The sequence below is a fragment of the Xiphophorus couchianus genome, chromosome 8 (assembly GCF_001444195.1).
Source record: "Xiphophorus couchianus chromosome 8, X_couchianus-1.0, whole genome shotgun sequence".
Taxonomy (NCBI): domain Eukaryota; kingdom Metazoa; phylum Chordata; class Actinopteri; order Cyprinodontiformes; family Poeciliidae; genus Xiphophorus; species Xiphophorus couchianus.
This window is the reverse complement of record NC_040235.1, coordinates 27517541-27537795: the sequence shown is the minus strand read 5'-3', so window position 1 is coordinate 27537795 and position 20255 is coordinate 27517541. Positions and strand designations below refer to the sequence as shown.

Here is a 20255-nt window from a genome sequence, read left to right as displayed (position 1 = left end):
AAAGGAACTCTGAATGCTTCAGCATCCCAGTACATTTTGAACAATTACTAGCTCCTGATTTTGTGGGATCAGCTGCATAATTAACCCATTGCTCCATGATCCAGGCTGGATGTTTGTATATCAAATGTAGGAACTTTTGAAAGTCAGCAGACCAGCAAACTGACTGTGATAAAATGATGTTACTTAATAAAGTTGTTTTCTTAAATCATGACACAGAGTGATGAGTCAGGTGTTGTATTTTTATAATCTACTTGATTTCCAGACCAGGTGAGGCCATCCATCCACAGTATCATTCATTTTCACTCCTTGCTGTGGCAGACTCTTATGCCAGCTCTATCCAAACTTGTCTTTGGGGACTTGTGTTCCTTGTACACGCAAAGAATGGGACACAATAGCAGCCAGTCACACCCTTTTTGCTTTCCCTCAGATCACACAATGACATTTCCACCAAGGCTGCCAGGCCAACTCTGGTTTCAGGATACATAATATCTGCAGTGTACCAAAGCTGACTCAGTGTAAGTAAAATGTGTACTAATGGTCAGAGTAAAAGAGCTGTGTTTCTCTAATGAGAGGAGGTGTGGAAGTCAGATGGGTGGAACTTGTGAAAGAATGCAACTCTTCAGGTTTAAATCCACCAACCTGACTGGTCGGACACTTCACCGTAGATCAGAATCTTTCCGAATGATCACAAAAGTCAGAGTTTCTTTTCTCAAAGTGTGGAGGTTTTCATTCTGCTTTGCTCTGTCTTCTGACAGCATCAGATTCCCTGGCAACCTGTGTGGACTTTGGGAACCTGGACTACAATGGCAGTCAACCTGAGCAAGAATGGTTTGGCTCTGATGGCCGCCTATAAGAAAGTGGTGGATGCCAAGACAGACACGGACTGGTAAACTGGTTCTGTTGAAAGCAAAAGCAACAAGACCGTCTTGTTTTCTTCAGTTCTCATCTGTTAATTTTGTGCTTTTAGGGCTCTGTTTACCTATGAAGGCAACAGTAACGACCTTCGACTGGCAGAGACAGGAGGTGAGAGCTCATGATGATCTATGGATCTACATCGCTGTGATGTACAATAGGAAAAACAAGTATTTGATTCTGCTGCACCACTGAGTTTCCACACTTTCAGAGACTGGATAGATCTGTAAACTTTATTGTTGCTACACCTCAACTGTGAGGGACAGAATCCAGAAGTAATAAAAAACATCACATTGGATGAGTTTTTATTTTTCTTCTAACTGGAATTTTAGAGTTTTTCAGCAGTTGTGAATCTATCCTTTTAGATTCACAACCGCTGTATCTAAATAACGCTGAGTGGCAGATACACACACCAGCATTTTTTAATTTCTGTCTTCAGCACATTGCCAGTTCTCATAAACCTAACTGTTTAGATTGCTGAGGTGTCCGGTCCAACAAGGGAACCCGGCAGCACAATCCCACTGAGCACACTTCAGCTTCACTGTTTGGTTGAGCTCTTTCTTTACAACAAGAGATCAGAGCAGTGCCCATATTGCTGCAGACAAAACACCAGTTCCTCTATCCATTGTCCCCTGCAGGCTCCCATCACTCCTAAACAAAACACCAATATACTCAAGTTGGGTTTATAGTAAACAGAATGGAGCATTCCTCTTAATCTGGTTGGGATCCATGTTCTCAGACTGAAATGAGTCATTCTTGTCCAAGTCTTTTTTAACTACACCTATTGATGTTTGTTGATTTAAGTTTTTTTTGGCTAATCTTACATTTGAAAGAGCCTGGCTATTGCTTTCCTGTACAATTCCACTCAAAAGGTTCTCACTTCCAGTGCAGTCTGGGTTTTCTCCCCATTACTCTGATTGTCTCCGGTTGACTTATGACTGAGCCAATCATCATACAGAAGGATAAATTGTGAACGATGACGTCAAAAGCTTATTCTATAAAAGCAGCAGAAATCTAATGTTGCATTAGAGCGGCGGCTCTCAGCCCTGGTGCTCGGAGACTTAGGTGTTTAATTGTCGTTTGCATTATATCTGGTCTGCTGGAACAGGAAAACATCTAAACCATCAGGATAGTAGTCCTGCTTGGTCCAGTGTTGGGACCCACCGTATTAGAGAAACATAAGGTGGTGTTAAATAACAGATTTCTGTTCTGGTGTGTGTTCAGGTGGAGGCTTGGAGGAGTTGGTGGAAGAGCTGAACAGTGGGAAGGTCATGTATGCCTTCTGTCGAGTCCCAGACCCTAACTCTGGCCTGCCTAAATATGTCCTTATAAACTGGGTGAGTCACACACACGCAGACACACGCCCACACACACACACACCCCCACACACACACAGATTCCCATAATACAACAGGAGAAGAAAATTATTAAAATCAGCAATCCCATAATTTCCTTACTATTGCGCACACCTAATCTTAAAAAGAAAAAAATAATTGCACATATAGACAGCACTTTTTCACGAGCTGCAGCCAGGAGTCCAAGCATGAGAAATTTACAGAGGAAGATTTTTAACTTTTATTTAAATATTGTGCAGTAACATACACTAATATGAACCGCAAATGATTTTTCAGAACAGCGTCTGTAACATGGCTGCTCAATAAAATACAGTAACCTACCAGTAATTTCATAAACCTCTATCTTCAGCTTCCTCCTGCACAGAAACCACTAAGTCGTCTTCTTTAACCAGGGGATCTGCTTCTTAACTTTGGGTCAGGTTGTTTGGATTGGATACTAAACCAAATCATCATTTGAAAACTCCATTTGTTACTTATCTTATGTTGTCTTAGATAAAACTTTGTTTCATGTACCAAGACATCAAAGAGTGGCAAAAAAGCTAAAGTTGAAAAAGCTTGTAGAGCAAACACTTCACAGCACAGTCTAACCTCGACAAGACAGGCTGGTTTTAGCTTTCCAGTTAATTCACAAAAACATTGTGACATAGGTTTTCATTTTCTGTCAATAATAATGCAAAACCTGATGAAAAAGCACATGTAGATTATGAATGTCTGTATATGTAGACTGGTGAAGGGGTGAAGGACTCTTGTAAAGGAATGTGTGCCAACCATCTCAGCGCCATAGCAAATTTTTTGAAGGTAGGTGTGATTCTGCTATGTTGTGATTGGATGGTTTGAAAGCAGCTATGCTTCCTGTCACCTTCCCTCTAACATCTTGATGTGATTGATCTTAGGGAGCTCACGTTACCATAAACGCTCGGACAGAGGAGGACGTGGAGCCAGAGACCATCTTGACTAAAGTCGCGAAAGCCTCCGGAGCCAACTATAACTTTCACAAACAGCAAAATTACATCGATGCACCAAGAGGACCAGTGGTGAGAGGAGACACAAAACTCCCAAGGACATACAAAACCATACTGTCTTAAAGTTTCTTTTGTCTTCAGACCCTCATATGTTCCGTCTTTGTCAGCAATTTCACCGCTGCTGTTCAGACTTTGTCACAGACACCGTGAAATCCTAACACATGATAAATGGCCTGTACTTATTAACACTTTATCAAGTCCAGAGAACTCCAAAGCACTTCACGCTACATTCAGTCATTCATGCACACTTTCACACACTGGTGGTCGTAGCCACAGCAGTCCTGAGGCAGTCTGGCTGCTATACACCAGCAGGCCAGGCGGACACAACAAGACACAACAGCCAGAATCGAACCAGCAACCTGTCAACTGCAGAATGAGCTCCTACCACTGTCACCACCATCGTCCCATGAGTTCCAGAATGAGTTCTATTGGAAGGCTTAAGCATAGTGGAAACATTTAGATTTGATGCAACCAAATACTAAACATAAAGCCAGCTATAGACAGTCTAACTAAATCAAGCTAATATAGGATAACCCTCTAAAGAAAGAATAAATGGCTAAATAAAGAAAATCACTCAAAAAATGTACTCATCCATAGATCAGATGACCTGTTTATCTTTTTCTCTGAAAAAGAGATTTTGAGGTGTTCTGTAGAATTTGCTGATACTGTATATATGTTAAATTGAATGACCAATGTGGAATTCTTCTTGTGAAATTGAGAACTCCTCGGGACATGATTTGATTTGTATTAAGGATGATATTTCAAGATAGTACTTGGAAATATAATTTGCACTTTAAACAGTCTGACTAAATCATGACCTTTCAGTTTTAGAAAGGTTATGTGCCGCAACTTCAACTTTTTTTTTTCTTGGCAATTTGCAACTTTGCAACTTTACAAAAACGGTGGAGCAAAATCAGTAATTGTAGGCTGCAACAATCACAAAAAACATCGCAACATCCTGGAGAGACTGACTGTTGCTTCACTCGTGATGACTCCACCTCTACCCTTTGTTTTGACTATTTGTTTTGAGCTCTTTGTGCTCAGCACTTTTTGCCAGTCAATGTAGAAATTTTCACATGTTCAACCAATTTCTCCTTTGCCTGTATACCAGGGTTCTGTGTACAGAAAAGTCAATGCTGCAGAGGAAATCCAGCAAACCAACAAGGATAACTTCTGGGACCAGGCTCAGGTTTGTTCCTTCATACACAACCAGCAGTCTTACAAACACAAGCATCTGCATCTGCAAATGTGACAAATGTCTTTTCTCAGCGGGATGAGGAGTTACGTCGAAAGGAGGAGAGAAAGAGAGCAGAGCAGGAGAGGCAGAACGCAGAGAAGGAAAGGAAGGAGTTGGATGAGAAACAGGCAAAAGAGAGGGAGAGAAGAACGAAGGAGAGAGCTCATCAGATTGAACTAGAGAGGTGAGTTAGAACTACACAGTAACATGCAAACCAAGCAGCTAAAGACGCTCAGTGGGGATGTTTGTATGCTTGTACATGGCAGGACCCTTCAAAATAAAAGAGATGAAGAGAATAGAGATGGCACATGGCATCTGGCAGATGGCAGGACCCTTCAGGATAAAAGAGATGAAGAGAATAGAGATGGGGAGCAACAACAACTGGTGAGTTAAGCTGTTCCTATTAAGGTGAACGGTTGGTAATAAAGGTATAGTACTGCATATTTTGATGAAGAGCTGATACCAAATAAATACAATGCCAGTATACTGATAATGACACTTTTTGTTATTTTATTTTGATATAATATCAAATGTCTGACACTTAGGTTCTGTTGTGGTTTTTCATTTTAATTATTTTATTAAAACCTGGGACATAAATTGGACAAAGTCTATGTCAACAAAATACTTTAATAACATGTTAATATGAAAAACTAAGCAAGCGTTTGTGTATTTTGTCATAGATAAAGTGCAAAAAATTATAATTTGAGAGAAAATCAGAACAAAATCTTTTTTTCAGGCAGCGTTAAAAAAAACTATAATACAAAAATAAGCAACAGTTTCAAAACAGAACCTTAAACTAAAACAACAGTCTTACTGCGTTAGTATCAATCCAATACTCATACCAGCTTGGTATTAATATTAATGTAGACACTAGTAATCAATATAATATAGAGGTTTTAGTGAGGAACACTGAGTAGCAATGAGCCTTTATACTGGGGCGTTGGTGGAAATGACTAAGCAGCCAGAAGGACACAATGGGGCCAGTCTGCAGCCACTGGGCAAGAGGCTTGGTTCACTCTGGACAGAACGCCAGGACATCACAGCTGGTATTGTAGCAGGTACATTTTCCACATGACCAACTAACATGACCAATCAATCAATCAATCAATCAATCATGTACAGCACATTTCAGCAACAAGGTAGTTCAAAGTGCTTCAAATCATAAAAACACAAACTAAAATGTCATAAAAACATCACACAGTCATTAATTGAGAAACTGGTGACAAACTTTACATTTTGATCTGTGCCATCATCAATATCATCACTATATAACAAAAATGTTGGTCAATGTCCCATTTATTATGGTTATAAAGCAACTCTGGACAGGTGGGTTTTTAGTCTGGACTTAAAGGAGCTCAGTGTTTCTGCATTCTTGCAGTTTTCTGAAAATTTGTTCCATATGTGTGGTTCATAGCAGCTGAATGCTGCTTCTCCATGTTTGGTTCTGGTTCTGGATGCTGAGCAGAACTAGAACCAGAAGACCTGAGAGGTCTGGAAGGTTGATACGACAACATCAGATCTTTAATGTACTGTGGTGCTAAGCCGTTCAGTGATTTATAAACTAACAGTATTTTAAAGTCTATTCTCTCAGTCAAAGGACTGTAACTGGGTGATGTTCTCCATCTTCCTGGTTTTAGTCAGAACTCCAGCAGCAGCATTCTGGATCAGCTGCAGCTGGAGGATTGATTTGTTAGTCAGACCTGTAGAGGCACTGTTGCAACACCCAATAATAAAACTGCTGTTATGGTAGTATTTATCAATATTTACCAAACAGGTATTTATTTCCCCAAACGTTTGACGCTGTGTAAAACTGACCAAAACACCTACATTTCTTTTGCATTTGTTTTTGTGTACTAATCTTTGTGCTCAGTACGTTTTTCCAGGAAATGTAGAAATTGTCACAACATGTTCACCAGTTACTAATGTGCCTGTATACCAGGGTTCTGTCTACAGAAAAGTCAATGCTGCAGAGGAAATCCAGCAAACCAACAAGGATAACTTCTGGGACCAGGCTCAGGTTTGTTCCTTCATACACAACCAGCAGTCTTACAAACACAAGCATCTGCATCTGCAAATGTGACAAATGTCTTTTCTCAGCGGGATGAGGAGTTACGTCGAAAGGAGGAGAGAAAGAGAGCAGAGCAGGAGAGGCAGAACGCAGAGAAGGAAAGGAAGGAGTTGGATGAGAAACAGGCAAAAGAGAGGGAGAGAAGAACGAAGGAGAGAGCTCATCAGATTGAACTAGAGAGGTGAGTTAGAACTACACAGTAACATGCAAACCAAGCAGCTAAAGACGCTCAGTGGGGATGTTTGTATGCTTGTACATGGCAGGACCCTTCAAAATAAAAGAGATGAAGAGGAAAGAGAAAGGGAGCAACAGCGACTGGTGAGTGAAAACATTAAGGATGTGACTGAAGGTCTTTAAGGTCTATTTACCAGGCTGGTTTTCTCTGGTGGGTTTCCTTCTCCCTTGTCCTAAATTCTGCACCTGCTGAAAGAAATCAAGCAAATAAGAAGTGAAGTGTTGGATGCCATGGGAGACACATCTGAGTGTAAAATATTCACTGAAAAGTAACAGAAACAACAACCAGGATAGTTGAGGTGATCCAGGCAGCGTGACTGGGTAAATCTAAAGCATCTATGGTAAATGCCATTTATCAGCTGTTCAGGTATCCGCTCATCCAGCACATCTGTGGCATGTACTGGACACCAAAACATCCCATCTACAGTCTACATCTCCACGTGGCTGCTGTTTGATTTCTCTGGGGATGCAAAGTAGACTTGAACCAGAAGACCTGAGCGGTCTGGACGGTTGTTACAGCAACAGCAACTGGTCTTTAATGTATTTTAATAGAGAACCGTTCAGTGATTTATAAACATTTAGAAAGGCAAAAAGTATCAAAGAGAAAACTGAGGATGTGTAAACAAGACAAGTACAATAAGTAAAGACAAGTACAGTCTTACACTTCCACTGTGTGGATTATCTCTTCCTCATTGGTCTTCCCCCAGTCGATGTTTCCTGTTATTAGAGTTCTTGGTTCAGAGTGAGAGTTCCAGGACATTTTACATATGATATTTACATTTTTTTAATTCTTATGTTCTTCTGCAGATAATGGATTTAACTTTCTTGTCCCTGTTGTAGAATGAGCAGGAACATTCGAAGAAGGTAACAGGAATCCACGCTGCAGCATCTGTGCAGAAAGCTAATGTGAGTATGGCTGACTATCCGTAGCTCATTAAAAACACTTGTATTCACTAACCACTGAATCTGGATATTCAAATCCTTTGCATGAACACAGGCGTACAGAATCCAGCAGCTAGACATGCAGACGTGCTTCTCAAACGTTTGAGAAAGAATGGGTCGCCCTCCAGAGTTCAGTAAAGTCCAGCTTGAAATCATGATACGATGATACCTGTGGAAAAAGTCTTGGAATTTCCTCACTACTAAATATTCCATCAGGCTCAGAGGCGTCACTGAGCAGTGGAGACATGTACTCTGTAGTAATGAATTATGCCACTTTCTGACCTCCACATCATGTTATAAAGTATAAAGTTATTCCCTAATCAACAACATACCTGGTGTGTTACCTTGATAGTTCAGTGCATGTTTAATCTCCATGGCAACCATTCAGCTGTGCAAAACTCCTGCGTGCACCTCGCCTCGCCCTCAAGCCGAAGCTCCTTCTCAGAGATTCAGTTTCTAAGTTTCTGCCTCGCAGAGCAGCCCTCCCTCACTGAGCTCCTTCAGACTAGCCACCAGCAGTTAGCAAACTGTGCAGCTGCTGAGCTTACTATATAATCTTTAATAGAGGAGCCATGTTGTGATGACTTCCTGAAGGTGGAGTTTCAGAAAGAGCAGGAGTTTGTAAAGACACAGAGGCCCAATTTCAAGTCATTAAATCAGGAAGCAAAATTTCCTTCATGTCATATTTGATATGTACAGAATTTTTATAAAAACAGATTGTAACATAGTTACATAAAATGGCAACATGTGCAGGAAAAATACATTAACTTTAACAATTCAAAATACCACTTTACCCAGCAGGATTAGAAAACAACACCACAGTGACAAGTTCAGAACATTCTGAAATTGGAGGTAAAACTTGTGGTTTTAAGCTTCCAACTCTGAAATCATTTCAATATCCTGCACCGTTTTGCAGGCCTTAGATCATTTAAAGGTTTGTGATTGGCTTTAATCTAAACGTACCATTGCAGATAAACTCTCCTTTAGATTTTCAGATTCTAACAGGTCATGTGTCTTTTCCTTCATTCACAGGAGGCAAAGTCACTGATTTCTCAGAGAGCCTTCAATCCCAGAGACATCTTCAAGCAGAAGGAGCAGAGCTTTGAGGCCAACACACCATCTCCTGCTACATCCAGGCCAGGTCAGAAACACAACAAGCTGACACTCAGAGGGGGGCAGAGAGCTCTCAAATTGTATTCAAGTAAGAGTAGCACTACTTCAACATATTTTTATTTAAGTAACCATAAAAAGTGGCCGTCCAAGAAATGACTCAAGGAAGAGTAAAAAAGTATTTGGTAAAACGTCTATTCAAGAGTAACTGATCAATTTATCAACCACTTAATATTTAAAAGTTACATAATCAGATGGACCAAAATATAAAGTAAGTTTGATGTTTTAAGGACTAAAATGACAATAATTCATAGAAAAAAATACAACAAAAAAAAGCTAAATCAAACAAAAGAAAAATTTTCAAAATCAATTTCTTTCAATATAAAACTTATGAAGCTTTAACAAAAACTGCAGGTCTGTGTTTGTGTCTGGTGAATTTTTGGTTAAAACATGTTTGTTCTTCATTCAGTGGATAAAGAATCCAAAAATCTTTACTGCCTTAAGAGCGATTTTATAATAAAATGACTCAAGTAAAAGTAGAAAGTACAGCGTAGTAAAAATACTCCTAAAACTAAATTTTTTCCAAAGAAAGTTACTCAAGTAAATGTAACTAGTGACTACAGTACCTCTACTGACACTAAGTCACCTGTAGCAGAATGAATGGTTGATGTTCCTGTTTTTACCCTCAGGGAAGCTCCAAAGTACGTTTCTGTCTCAGAAATCGTTTGAGCCTGAAGAAGTGGTGAAGCCTCAGAGTCCTCCGCCAGACGTCCACTACCCAGTGACTAACCCCTTCTCCTCAGCCACACCTGTACTGCCTTCACTTCCTGCTACAGCTTTCTCGCCCACCCTCCAAGAGACGGTGACTTCACATGAGCAGCCTGCAGGTCAGACTCACTTCCTGTTGAGCTCCATATATGCAGGTGTCAGTAATTTAATCATGATCACTTCCATGCAGGCATGATTAGCCTGGATCAAAATCATGTCAAATGTCAGCAAATGGCTGCTAGAAATACTGCAGCAGTTTTCTGCACTGAACTTTTATTTTTGAATGCAACTAGTTACATTCAAAAAGTTTGTGTTTGGATAATTTGTCTTTTTGCCTGTCGCTGCTGATTATCACAGTTAATCTGGTTGTTTTATGTTTGCAAGTATTTTTAGACCTTTAAGATGGCTTCTCCTAAACGCATCCCAGCTACTTATGGTAGCTGCGCCACCATTAGCGAGCCGAGGCTGTACTGTGTTGAGTTGAATGTCTCCATTTTTCTCCTGTCTGAATACAGAGGAGGGTTCCACTGAGGAGGCAGAATGGTCAGATGAGTTTGATGATGCAGATGAAATGACTCCAGGTATGACGGCAGTAAGATCACCAAACATCATGTTGACCTTTTACACCCCAAAATGCATCATTTGTGTTTTCCTTTCAAGTTCTGTTAAACATGAGCTATAAAGCTCAACACTGCTAACACTCAGTGGGAGGTCAGTCGGTCTAGGTTTGATTCCAGCTTCCTGTTGTCACACGTTTAAAATTAAAACTTCGTTGTGCTTTCTTTCTTGAACAATGACAGTAAAATAAGGATTTACTTACCAATAAGCTGCCTGCTTATTGGTGTCTAAATGTTTGTGTATTTGTGATTGGTGAGTTTGACAGGAAAACCACAATATCAGTTCACTCCATTCACCGTTCAGGTCTCTTTATAGAAAATCCAACCTCTGATACAGTTTTCTTCCAATTTTATAAGTCAATGTACTGTAGAGTCCCCAGTGCCAGGAAACCCAGTTAGTCTGCTGAAGAATGAAAAACGATACGTTTTTATGGCATCTCATGGAAAAGAAAATAACATTTTTAATCTCCACACTGAAGGAGCCAACTGGTTAAAGAAATTGCTATTGACAATTGATGCTTACTCACGAGTTTACTGCGTGAAAAGTTAAACAGCAATATTTAGGTTGTCACATAGAAAAAATGTGGGAGTTTGTCAAAGACGTATTCTCACCATGTCATTCACATAGTTATAATTATCAGAGTTCCAAACTAAATATTTCATTCATAAGCAAACATCAGTTTCTCCCAAGACATACAGTGTCATTTGCGGTTGTTAAAAAAATGATAGAAATTATTTTGCAAGGCAGCTTAAAGCATGACTCCAAACCAGTGAGAAGAGAGACATTTTAGTTCTCGAGGTTCTTCCTACACCAGACTTAACATCCTTTCTGAGGCGGTCATATGACCAGACAGCCAGAGAAATCCCCTCTGCATCTGGAAAATGTTTTCTCTGTAATTACTCTGTTGCCATGTTTATTCATTCCTGTCATTCTCCCACAGTTGAAAGTCCAGTTCAGCAGGATCTGTACCAGAGTCCAGATCCAGTTGGCACTGCTGACAATCTGTATGAGAATATTTACCAGGATCCAACAGAGGTGAGTCTGCTCTGTGTATCAAAGGATGGATCACACCTGGACACCCACTAGTCTTTGTGGCCTGTCTGGATGACAGTAATGGCGTTTATGTGCTTTCAGCTTATTGTCATGGTTTCCATATCATTTGCACAGATTTCTCTGTGTTTGGAGCCTTTAAATATAATGAAATACTTTTGATGTTTATGATTTTTATTCTCAGGACTATAATAATCCAGGTGATGGAGAACAGCAGCAGTACAGAGCCAGGGCTTTGTATGACTACCAGGCTGGTAAGGAAACACATCATGCTTGTCTTAATGTTGGGGCTGTACAGATACTGAAGGTTGTGACGCTGCTGCAGAGTCACTTTACAGTTTACAGTACAAACTATCCCTCACTGTTTGCTCCCTGCTCTGTTATTCCTCTCATGTTCTGGTTTCCAGCTTTTGTAAATGTTTTGGACTCCATTCATTAAGTTGTGGTTCATATGACGTCCCGTTCTGCTGTCTGCACTTTGGTTCTACTCCTTCATCCCACCTGGCAGTTTAAAGGCAATACTCAGTAGATGTGGCATTGAAGAATGTAAAAAAATAATTAAAAATCTCTCATTATTCTGGCATTTAGTAAATAGAAATAGGTTTGTTGACACCAGGTGAACTCACACTGAGATGTCTTTTTAAAGTAGTGTATGTAAACTCCTGGTTTCATCTGTGTGTATCCAGATTATTGAAAAATGTTATCTGACAGATCAGTCACAAAAGCATGCAAGTTAAAAAAGTAAAAAAAAAAGAAAGATAACAGCACCTAGACTACTAAGCTTTCCATTTTTTCCCTGGATTGCCTGTCGTCCACAGCTGATGATACTGAGATCACCTTTGACCCGGATGACATCATAACAGAGATAGAGATGCTGGATGAAGGCTGGTGGAGAGGCTATGGACCTGATGGAAACTACGGCCTGTTCCCTGCCAACTACGTGGAGCTCCTCAATGACTAAACAGTGGCAGTCCTGATATGAAAATGGATTATTAACTTTTTCTTGTCTTTGTTTACCACCCGCTTGGAAAATAAATGAATAAAATGTTATCAATCTTCAGTCTCACTCTGCAGTGCTCCCTTAAAGGAAACGGTCTATTTCTTGTTAAAGTTCTTGTTCAAATCAAATGTGACCAACACTCTGAATCTGGTTGCGGAAGAACAATGTTCTTACCCAACAACTGTTTTTACCCAACAGTTGTATGTTGGGTAAAAATACAACTAACCTGAAATGACATCTGCAGACAAGTCGCCCAGATCCCCATAAAAAACTAAGAATTTTAGGGCAAACATATTAGCTAATATTGTGTTCTTTACTGTGCTGAAATATACCACCACTTTTCTGTTAAGTAACTGTTAGAGGCTAAAATCAGCTGTGTTTGGCCTGACTCAAATGCAACCAAAAATGCGAGATGTGTGCAGTCAAAAATGATGTAGGAAACAAAAAGCTTTAAGTTACTGAAGGTTTTACCAGGTTCTCATGTGACCCAAGTTGGTAATCAGTGGAGCTAAAGCTAAATGGATGACCAGTTACCACCATGGAAGATGAGGACTTTGTTTTTATAATGGGAGTAATAGATGGAAAGTTGACTGTTCAAAAGAAAAACACAAAAACAAGCATTCTAATAGACAATTATTATGAAAGTGAAATAAACAAAAAAATCCATAAATATTGTTTGCTACCCAGAAAGTTTCTGTCTGCATTGACTTATGGATGGAAAAAGGGTCTGACTGCATCATTCCTGGTTGTAAGCTCATGGAAATTTGTGTTCAACGAAGTAAACCAGAGCACATATTGTTGACCCTTGAACCTGCACCGCATCCGCACACTGCAGAGCCAATCAAAATATGTGTGGAAAAATGTATATATGAAAAAGAGAAAGTCATCACAACATCTCTGACGACTAAATTATGACTAAAACATAATGACTGTGACTATGACTTTTTACTATGGTTGATATTGCATAAGATACCCAACAAATAATGCAATTTAAATGTTTCCTTTAGACAGACATTACCTGTTCAAGAGTTCTTGGTTCTCTAATCTGAATAAGAGATCACCCCCAAAGTCCAGCAGCACACATTTCTCTGCCTGACGCGTCTCTTCTATGACTAGCCACTAGGAAAAAAAACATAAAAGTCCTTTGCAGTATTCATAGCGTCTAAAACAGTGGGGTTTGTGGAGTTTCGGATGCCTAGTCCCGCCTAAATCTTTTGACCTTACTTGATGAAAATCAACATTTTGAGATGCAGTAATCTCACTGCCATTTTGTGTTTGGATTTTACAACATTCGTGTTTTTCAGAATTTCTCACAGATATTTGCAGTTGTTCTTCAACAGGTTTTTTCCTTTTCATCCAGGTAGCCTGGTACAAACCAGCCCCTTGTTCTACGCCAGAGGGCCTGACTTCTCAGCAGTTCAGAAACAATTGCTTCCTAGACCATTTCCATACAGTATAATATATTGGTTTTGTCATGATTATGTGTTTTGGTCCTAAATGGAGAGAGGCTAACATGTTGAGTAGTTGATGATAGTTTTACACAACAGGGAACGTAGAACATGAAACTAACATTAAACTAGAGTAACAAAGAAAGGATGAAACTAAAGAAAAACAAGAAACAGGACTGCTCTTATCACAGAACAACAAAGAGTAGTGATGAAACTAAATCAAAGTGCAAAACACTCAGCAGCCCTGGATCCTAACAGCTTTGGTATAAATGTACCATAATGCCCACCGGAAATAGGAAATCACCAAACAACAATCTGTGTTGCATTTTTATGTGCAAATGAAATGAAATCAGACTTGTACAGGACTTTTCAGGACCCTCAAATACGCTTTACAATGAAATCAGTCATTCCCATTCAAGCACACATTGACATGCTACTGCTTTGTAGCCACAGCTGCCCTGAGGCAGCCTGACAGAAAGGTGACTGCTGCTGCCTCCTGCTGAAGTTGAACATTCACGTAGCCTACAATGTTTAACAGAATCCTGTGACTGTGTTTCTGAAAGGTGTTCTAATTTTGTTGTAGTTTCTTAGTTTGAAATGAGCATCAAATAGTATAGCATCAACCTGGAGATGTACTATAGACCTATTTGTTTGAATTAGTATTCCACTGCGTTATAACTAGTTTTATAACCAGCATGCACTGCACTGCGCATGTTGCCTGTGTAACCAGGTTACACCTGCAGAAAGCAAGCAAGAATACATTATTCTAACTGGTTAAACTATTTACAGGTAGGCTAATAAAATTGTGCAGATCACCTCTCTTCACCCAGCGCAGCTCTTTGGTATCTGCAGATGTCAGATGTTTCCTTTCTAGTACAGCATCTCTGTGAGAGTGCATTGCCTTCTATTCAACCTGCTGCATTTTATCTTATCACCTACCTTGACGGCTGCAGCTAAGTGTTCTTTTCTCCGCTAAATGAGATCAAAGTAGGGAAAAAAGCTATGTAATTTGTCCTTTGCATGCTAAATATCAACTTATATTTTTTTAAATAAAAAAATTGTTTTAGAAAAGCCCTATTCCAGTGTCAATGCTCACCATAGCTACATTTGTCTTTAGAGCAACTTGATGCGTCTCATTGAGAGCTGATGATTTTACCATGAACAAAATAGTTTTCATATTCCAAGTAAGTGACGTCCACCAGCCACTGAGGTTTAGGACTTTCTTTCTAATCATCTGTCCACTCACGTGTTTGGATCATTAAGACATATCCAATTCACTAATTCCGATTTGGCAGCATAACTTGTTTTATTCTGCTGTGATAAACAGTTGTAATGTTCTGACAACATGCAGACTAATGTTAAAATAGCAAGATAAATGGGGGTACCATGACAACCAGTGGCTGTTTAAAGGCCGAATGACTCTCTTTGTAGTAAAGTTGTGCTCACATCCGCTGTCTTTACAAACAAATAATCCCTCTATACAGAGAAAACTATTTTTATTATATTGATAAAATTTTTAAACACGGAAGTGTTATCTTGAAGACTCTAATTATGTGGCGCTCAAGCAGTGGCGCAAAAAATGGGTATGCAGGGTATGCAACGCATAGGGTATGCAACTTTAATAATCTGAGATCATTTTCTTAGAGATATAAAAATCATTCATCAAATTTAGATGAGTTCCCTGCAATTCCTTAGTAATCGGTAGAATTGTTTTTTTAAGCTAGAGGACTTGGCTCAAATAATTTCGGGTTTCCTTCCATAAACATCTCCCTCTCTCTCTTTCTGTCTCCTCAGCATGCCTTCTGCTCCCGTCCTTCACACCTGCAACCTGTTTCTAATCAGCCATCTGTTCCCTGTTCAGTAATCAACCTCCCCAGTATATATATGATTTATTCTCGGTCACTCACACCTTCTATTTTCTCCCTGTTACTTTCCCATTGATTTGTTCTTTTACCCTGGATTCCTGGTTTTGTTCTCCTCTTGGTCCCTGTGTTCTTGTGGTTAAAAATTTTTTTGTAAAAAAAATTTAAAACAATGGTGATGATGAAGTTTTTAATAAAAAACTTCATCATCACCCTGATTTTTATACACTGCGTCGCTGCATCTGGGTCCACCATCAACACTGACATCATGTCAGAAACAGTTTCACTGTGACGGTTTGAATTCGGCTTGGTGAATACAGCTCTAGAGTAAAATTGCTTTGAGAGGTCAGTATCACTAAAAAAATCGCTATATAATTTCAGTCCATTTATTATGAATCTTGTTATGCAAATGCCTTTATCTTTGACTTAAAAACAGAACCTGACCACTGCATCTTCAGTGAGAAATATGGAGTAAAATATATATTGTTTAACTCTGTCTCTGTATTCATCCAGGCTGCCTTAACAATACTAGAAAATTCATAGCATCTGACCCTATAGGATGGTTATTTTCAACATTCAAGTTGATAAAAATCTCCTCAGGTTGCCAGAAAAAGGGTATTAATTCTTGAGCTGTTATTAAAAATACAAACTAACTTTCATACAGAAGAATAAGTTACAGGCTAACACACACTCAGCTTCATGTCTTCTTTTAGCTCATTCCAGCCCCAGTTAAGGACCATCAGTATCAAAGTGTAGTTTATAAATTTAGCAGGAAGCTTTTGTCAGGGATTTTGTGTGTGTGCATGTGTGTGTGTGTACTACTCTTACACATGTCTTCCCAAGGGCCAAAATGTGTTTACATGGTCACATTGAGTAGATATAACTACCTGAGGGAGATGAGGTAGACACCTCATGAGGTGGTGTGTGAGTATCTGTGTGTGTGAAGGAGGGTGTGTGTTTGCAGATGTGTGAGTGTCTTGGCTTGAGAAATGCACAGGTGTTATCTTACAAGAAATTCAGCAGAAATGCAGCTCTGCACGTTTGATCAGGTTCCATATTTTTTATTTCATTTCTTTTGTACTTGCAAGCTGGTTCATTAACATTTAACGTTTAAAATTGTACATCAAAAGGTTGGTTTGACCATTTTGATCAACGTTAACAAGTCAGGGGAGAATATAACAGCCAAATAGCAATCAATTTTTGTGTCATGGTGGCCTGGCTGTCCTTGCACACACTGAATAAACACAAGAGTTATTAACAATTATTAACTTTCAGTTTAAATGGGTTTTATTATGTTTTTTCCAGACACAGAGTGCTGTTGCTCGCTTGTGCTATAAAACTGCTGTAAATATAAACATAACTAAAAAAAAAATTTACTTCCCAATTTGACACCTTGAAATTGGGCCTCTGTCCCTTTAAGAAGCCTTCAAAAGGTAATTGCAACATGGCTCCTCCATTATTCTGTTGACAAGCATTCTTAGGAGCTTTGGACTCCTTTAGCAAAAAAACAGTTTGAGACCAATTATGTTCTCATTTTCTTTGTGAAATCTGTGAGCAGAACTTTACTTAAAAAAGTAAAGTAGCTTTTATTTAAGGTAAAAGTTTAAAGGGATAACCTTTTCTTTAGAGTAACATTTTACACTTGTAACTTTACTTAGATTTAAGTAAAATTATATCGAAGTAACTTTACTTTTACTTGAATACAGAATTTTGTAACTTTTCCACCTCTGCCCCAAGTGTTCAGATAATTATTACCCAAATTAATTGAAAAGTATGGCTAGTCACTGTTTCAAGGCAAACAGCAGACTGTACCATGAGATCAATGTCAATGCTGTGAGATTGAAAAGTGTAAATGTGGGATATTCATGCTCTGTGTTTGTACCAGTGTATGTGTTTATTGACTACAGCAAAAGTTGAAATGAAAACCTGTGCCAAGCAGACATTAGAGAAGCATTAAGCAGTGAAACCACTAAAAACCAACACTAAATAACAAAGGCATTAGAGCAACTGGAAACCTTTCAGATAATTGCTATTTTGTGCCTAATAGTGTTTCTAACAACAAAGCATGACAGACTCGAAAATAAAAATCACCTTAAGTGCAAATTAGGGAAGCAAAAGTCAATTTAATGACTAAAACCACTGAACAATAACAGTGTGTCACAGGTTTTGGGTATCTCCGAAGCACTTTAATAAATGTTCCTTTTGTTTTTAATTTGCAAACCACATTAACTAGTAACAGTACAGTTCAAATAACAGTCACATTAGAAAGAAACGGAAGCACAAATTACACTAAAATGACCTAAATGCCAACCAGTCAGAACCAAAACACAATCATCTGTGGATCATAACACAGCAGTCTGCAAAAGCTTCAGGAATGAGTGATGCTCGAGGTCATGCACCACATTTCCACTTCCCCATTTCCTTTCAGGCACACAGATTATTTTTGGTCATATTTGTTATGGAAAATCAACACTGTATTATAAGTAATAGTTGAATCCTACATCGACAGCTCAAGATAATCAAAGCTACAGTTTCTTAAAAGTAGTAAAGGAGTCTGGCTTACGGACAAAAACTGGGATCTGGTTTGGAGAGGAGTTTGATAACTGGAAGTTCTTCTTCTCATGCTACTATGGCGCAGTATTACTGCCAAAACTACCCATAATGCCAATCGTTTCCAAAGCTACTGATCTGATTGACTGGCTTATAGAGAAGGAGACTACTCTATAAGTCACATGCAATAGATGCAATGACACGTTTTCTTTTGACAGAATTTACTGTACTCCAATATTACATCAAGCGTAAATAGTAAACAAAACATACATGCTCAATAATATCGTAAAGCTGATGACCTACTGAATTCGCTGCTACGTTGGCTCTTCAATCTTCTCTGCACAGTGCCTTTTCTTTTTTCAATGTGCATTTCTTTCTATAGTCTTATTTTTTTATTCTGATAAATCATCAGAATTTTATAATTGCATGCATCTTTTGACTGTCATACAAGTAAATGTATTGCAACATGTATTGCCGCTAGCGTAACAAAGTGCTATGCTAGGTATCAAAGGTTTGGCTGTTTATTCTTTTCATCTTGTGTTTTTGTCCGCAAAGCTTAAAACTATTGCATGATTTTGATCTTTAAACCTGAAAGAACCCAGGATGATGTGATACGTCACAGTCATTCCAACATTTGAAAAGATGCAACTGAAAGTGATGGTGACAGCGACTGCCCAGATACTAATACTGCAACCTGGCAAAAAAGTGAAAGCCCTAAGGAAGGTGCAAATGTCATAAAAAAAAATAAAAAAACATAAAATGAGAGATACCAATACTCCACAGTGCAGTAAAATAACATGCCCATATGAAAATTAAACCGATACAATAAAAAAACCCCTCCAAAATAGAGACATGGTTCTTAAAACACCACAGCGACCAGCAGCCACATCCAGTGGATCAGAATTTGTGACCTATGACCCGACGGCAGCAGGTTGATGAAAGAAGCTAAACCTGACCCTGTTGAATTGTTCATGTTGATGTATTTTGCTCACCTCTGGCTCCGGGTCTTTGCCACAGAAACACAAGTATTGGTTTATGACCGTGATGTCTATAATGAAGCCGAGAAGAAGCCACTTTAGGGAGGTAATGGCCTCAATTCATCCAGTGAATAACTTAAAGGCGACAGAGGACGCTATCTACAAAGTGTGGCCCATCAGCAGTGCACTGAATGACTTTGATAAGATGCTGCCATACACACAACTGGTTTTAGATGATGAAAGCATGATAGCCTATTACAGCAAATCAGTCTGCAAACAGCTTATTAGGGGCAAACCAATCCAGTTTGGGTTTGAGGTATGCAGCCAAGCTTCACCCTCATGGTAAATGTTTCACATAGAGGCCCATTGCAGAGTCCTTACACATCTTCCTGAAACTTAATAGGGGCCAAGTGTTGTATTTGGTGGAACAGGAAGAAGTTCCACCAGGATGTGTATTTGTAGATAATGACCCCATTTTACCTCATTGATGAAAATGACCAAATTTTAGGCATACTGAAAAATTTAAATCTATTTTTTCTCTAAACAAGTTCTCCTCAATGTTAGTTTTTCTTTGAAGAAGCTTCTGGAACATTTGGTGATATTGTGTCTGTAGCTGTCAATATCTTCAAGATTCAGTTTCCACTACTTTTATTTGTTTGGGAACGTTTTGTTTTTGTCTCCTGCTGAGACAGAATAATGACTGCATTTTGCAATCATTGGGCAAACTAATGGCATATCTTTTTCGTGTCTTTCATTCAAACTGGTAAACAAATTAAGCAGGAACAAATTCAATGCTTGTCAAATTGAGGCAAGAGACACAAGAGACCTGAAGCACTTCCATGAACTGTAGGCTTTGAATTTAGTTTTTCAGTTGTGTCTTTAAATCTTCCTCTCTACATTTAAGTGATGGTGATGTTTTCCTTTACATGAGAGAAATCAATACAAGCTATTAGCACATGAAGGACATGACTGCAGCCTGGCTTGAAGGCCTATGGGACCTGATAGGCTTTAGGCCATGTTGTGGCTAAAGGACTAATAAATGAAATGTTGTCCATGTCTTCTGGTTGGTACTTACTTCCCTGATGACTGGCTATTTCTGTAC

The 20255-nt window shown here is 39.0% G+C and overlaps 1 protein-coding gene across 4 annotated transcripts; it reads left to right on the top strand.

Moving 5' to 3' along the window:
- The first annotated feature begins 620 nt into the window (after nucleotides 1–620).
- LOC114150102 (drebrin-like protein B) lies at nucleotides 621–12376 on the top strand. Of its 4 annotated transcripts, none has more exons than XM_028026313.1 (18): nucleotides 623–886; nucleotides 968–1023; nucleotides 2137–2249; nucleotides 2991–3065; nucleotides 3161–3301; nucleotides 4401–4478; nucleotides 4559–4710; nucleotides 4856–4910; nucleotides 6466–6543; nucleotides 6624–6775; nucleotides 6858–6912; nucleotides 7669–7734; nucleotides 8803–8911; nucleotides 9570–9767; nucleotides 10164–10229; nucleotides 11207–11301; nucleotides 11501–11570; nucleotides 12135–12376. In XM_028026313.1, exons 1-18 carry the CDS (start codon nucleotides 804–806, stop codon nucleotides 12275–12277), a joined length of 1785 nt encoding a protein of 594 aa, XP_027882114.1. In that variant the 5' UTR covers nucleotides 623–803; the 3' UTR covers nucleotides 12278–12376. The 4 variants fall into 4 exon arrangements, with proteins under 4 accessions (XP_027882116.1, XP_027882114.1, XP_027882113.1 ...); XM_028026312.1 differs by having other exon boundaries at nucleotides 624–886; nucleotides 4793–4910; XM_028026315.1 differs by lacking the exons at nucleotides 4856–4910; nucleotides 6466–6543; nucleotides 6624–6775 and having other exon boundaries at nucleotides 621–886.
- Nucleotides 12377–20255: the final 7879 nt, after the last annotated feature.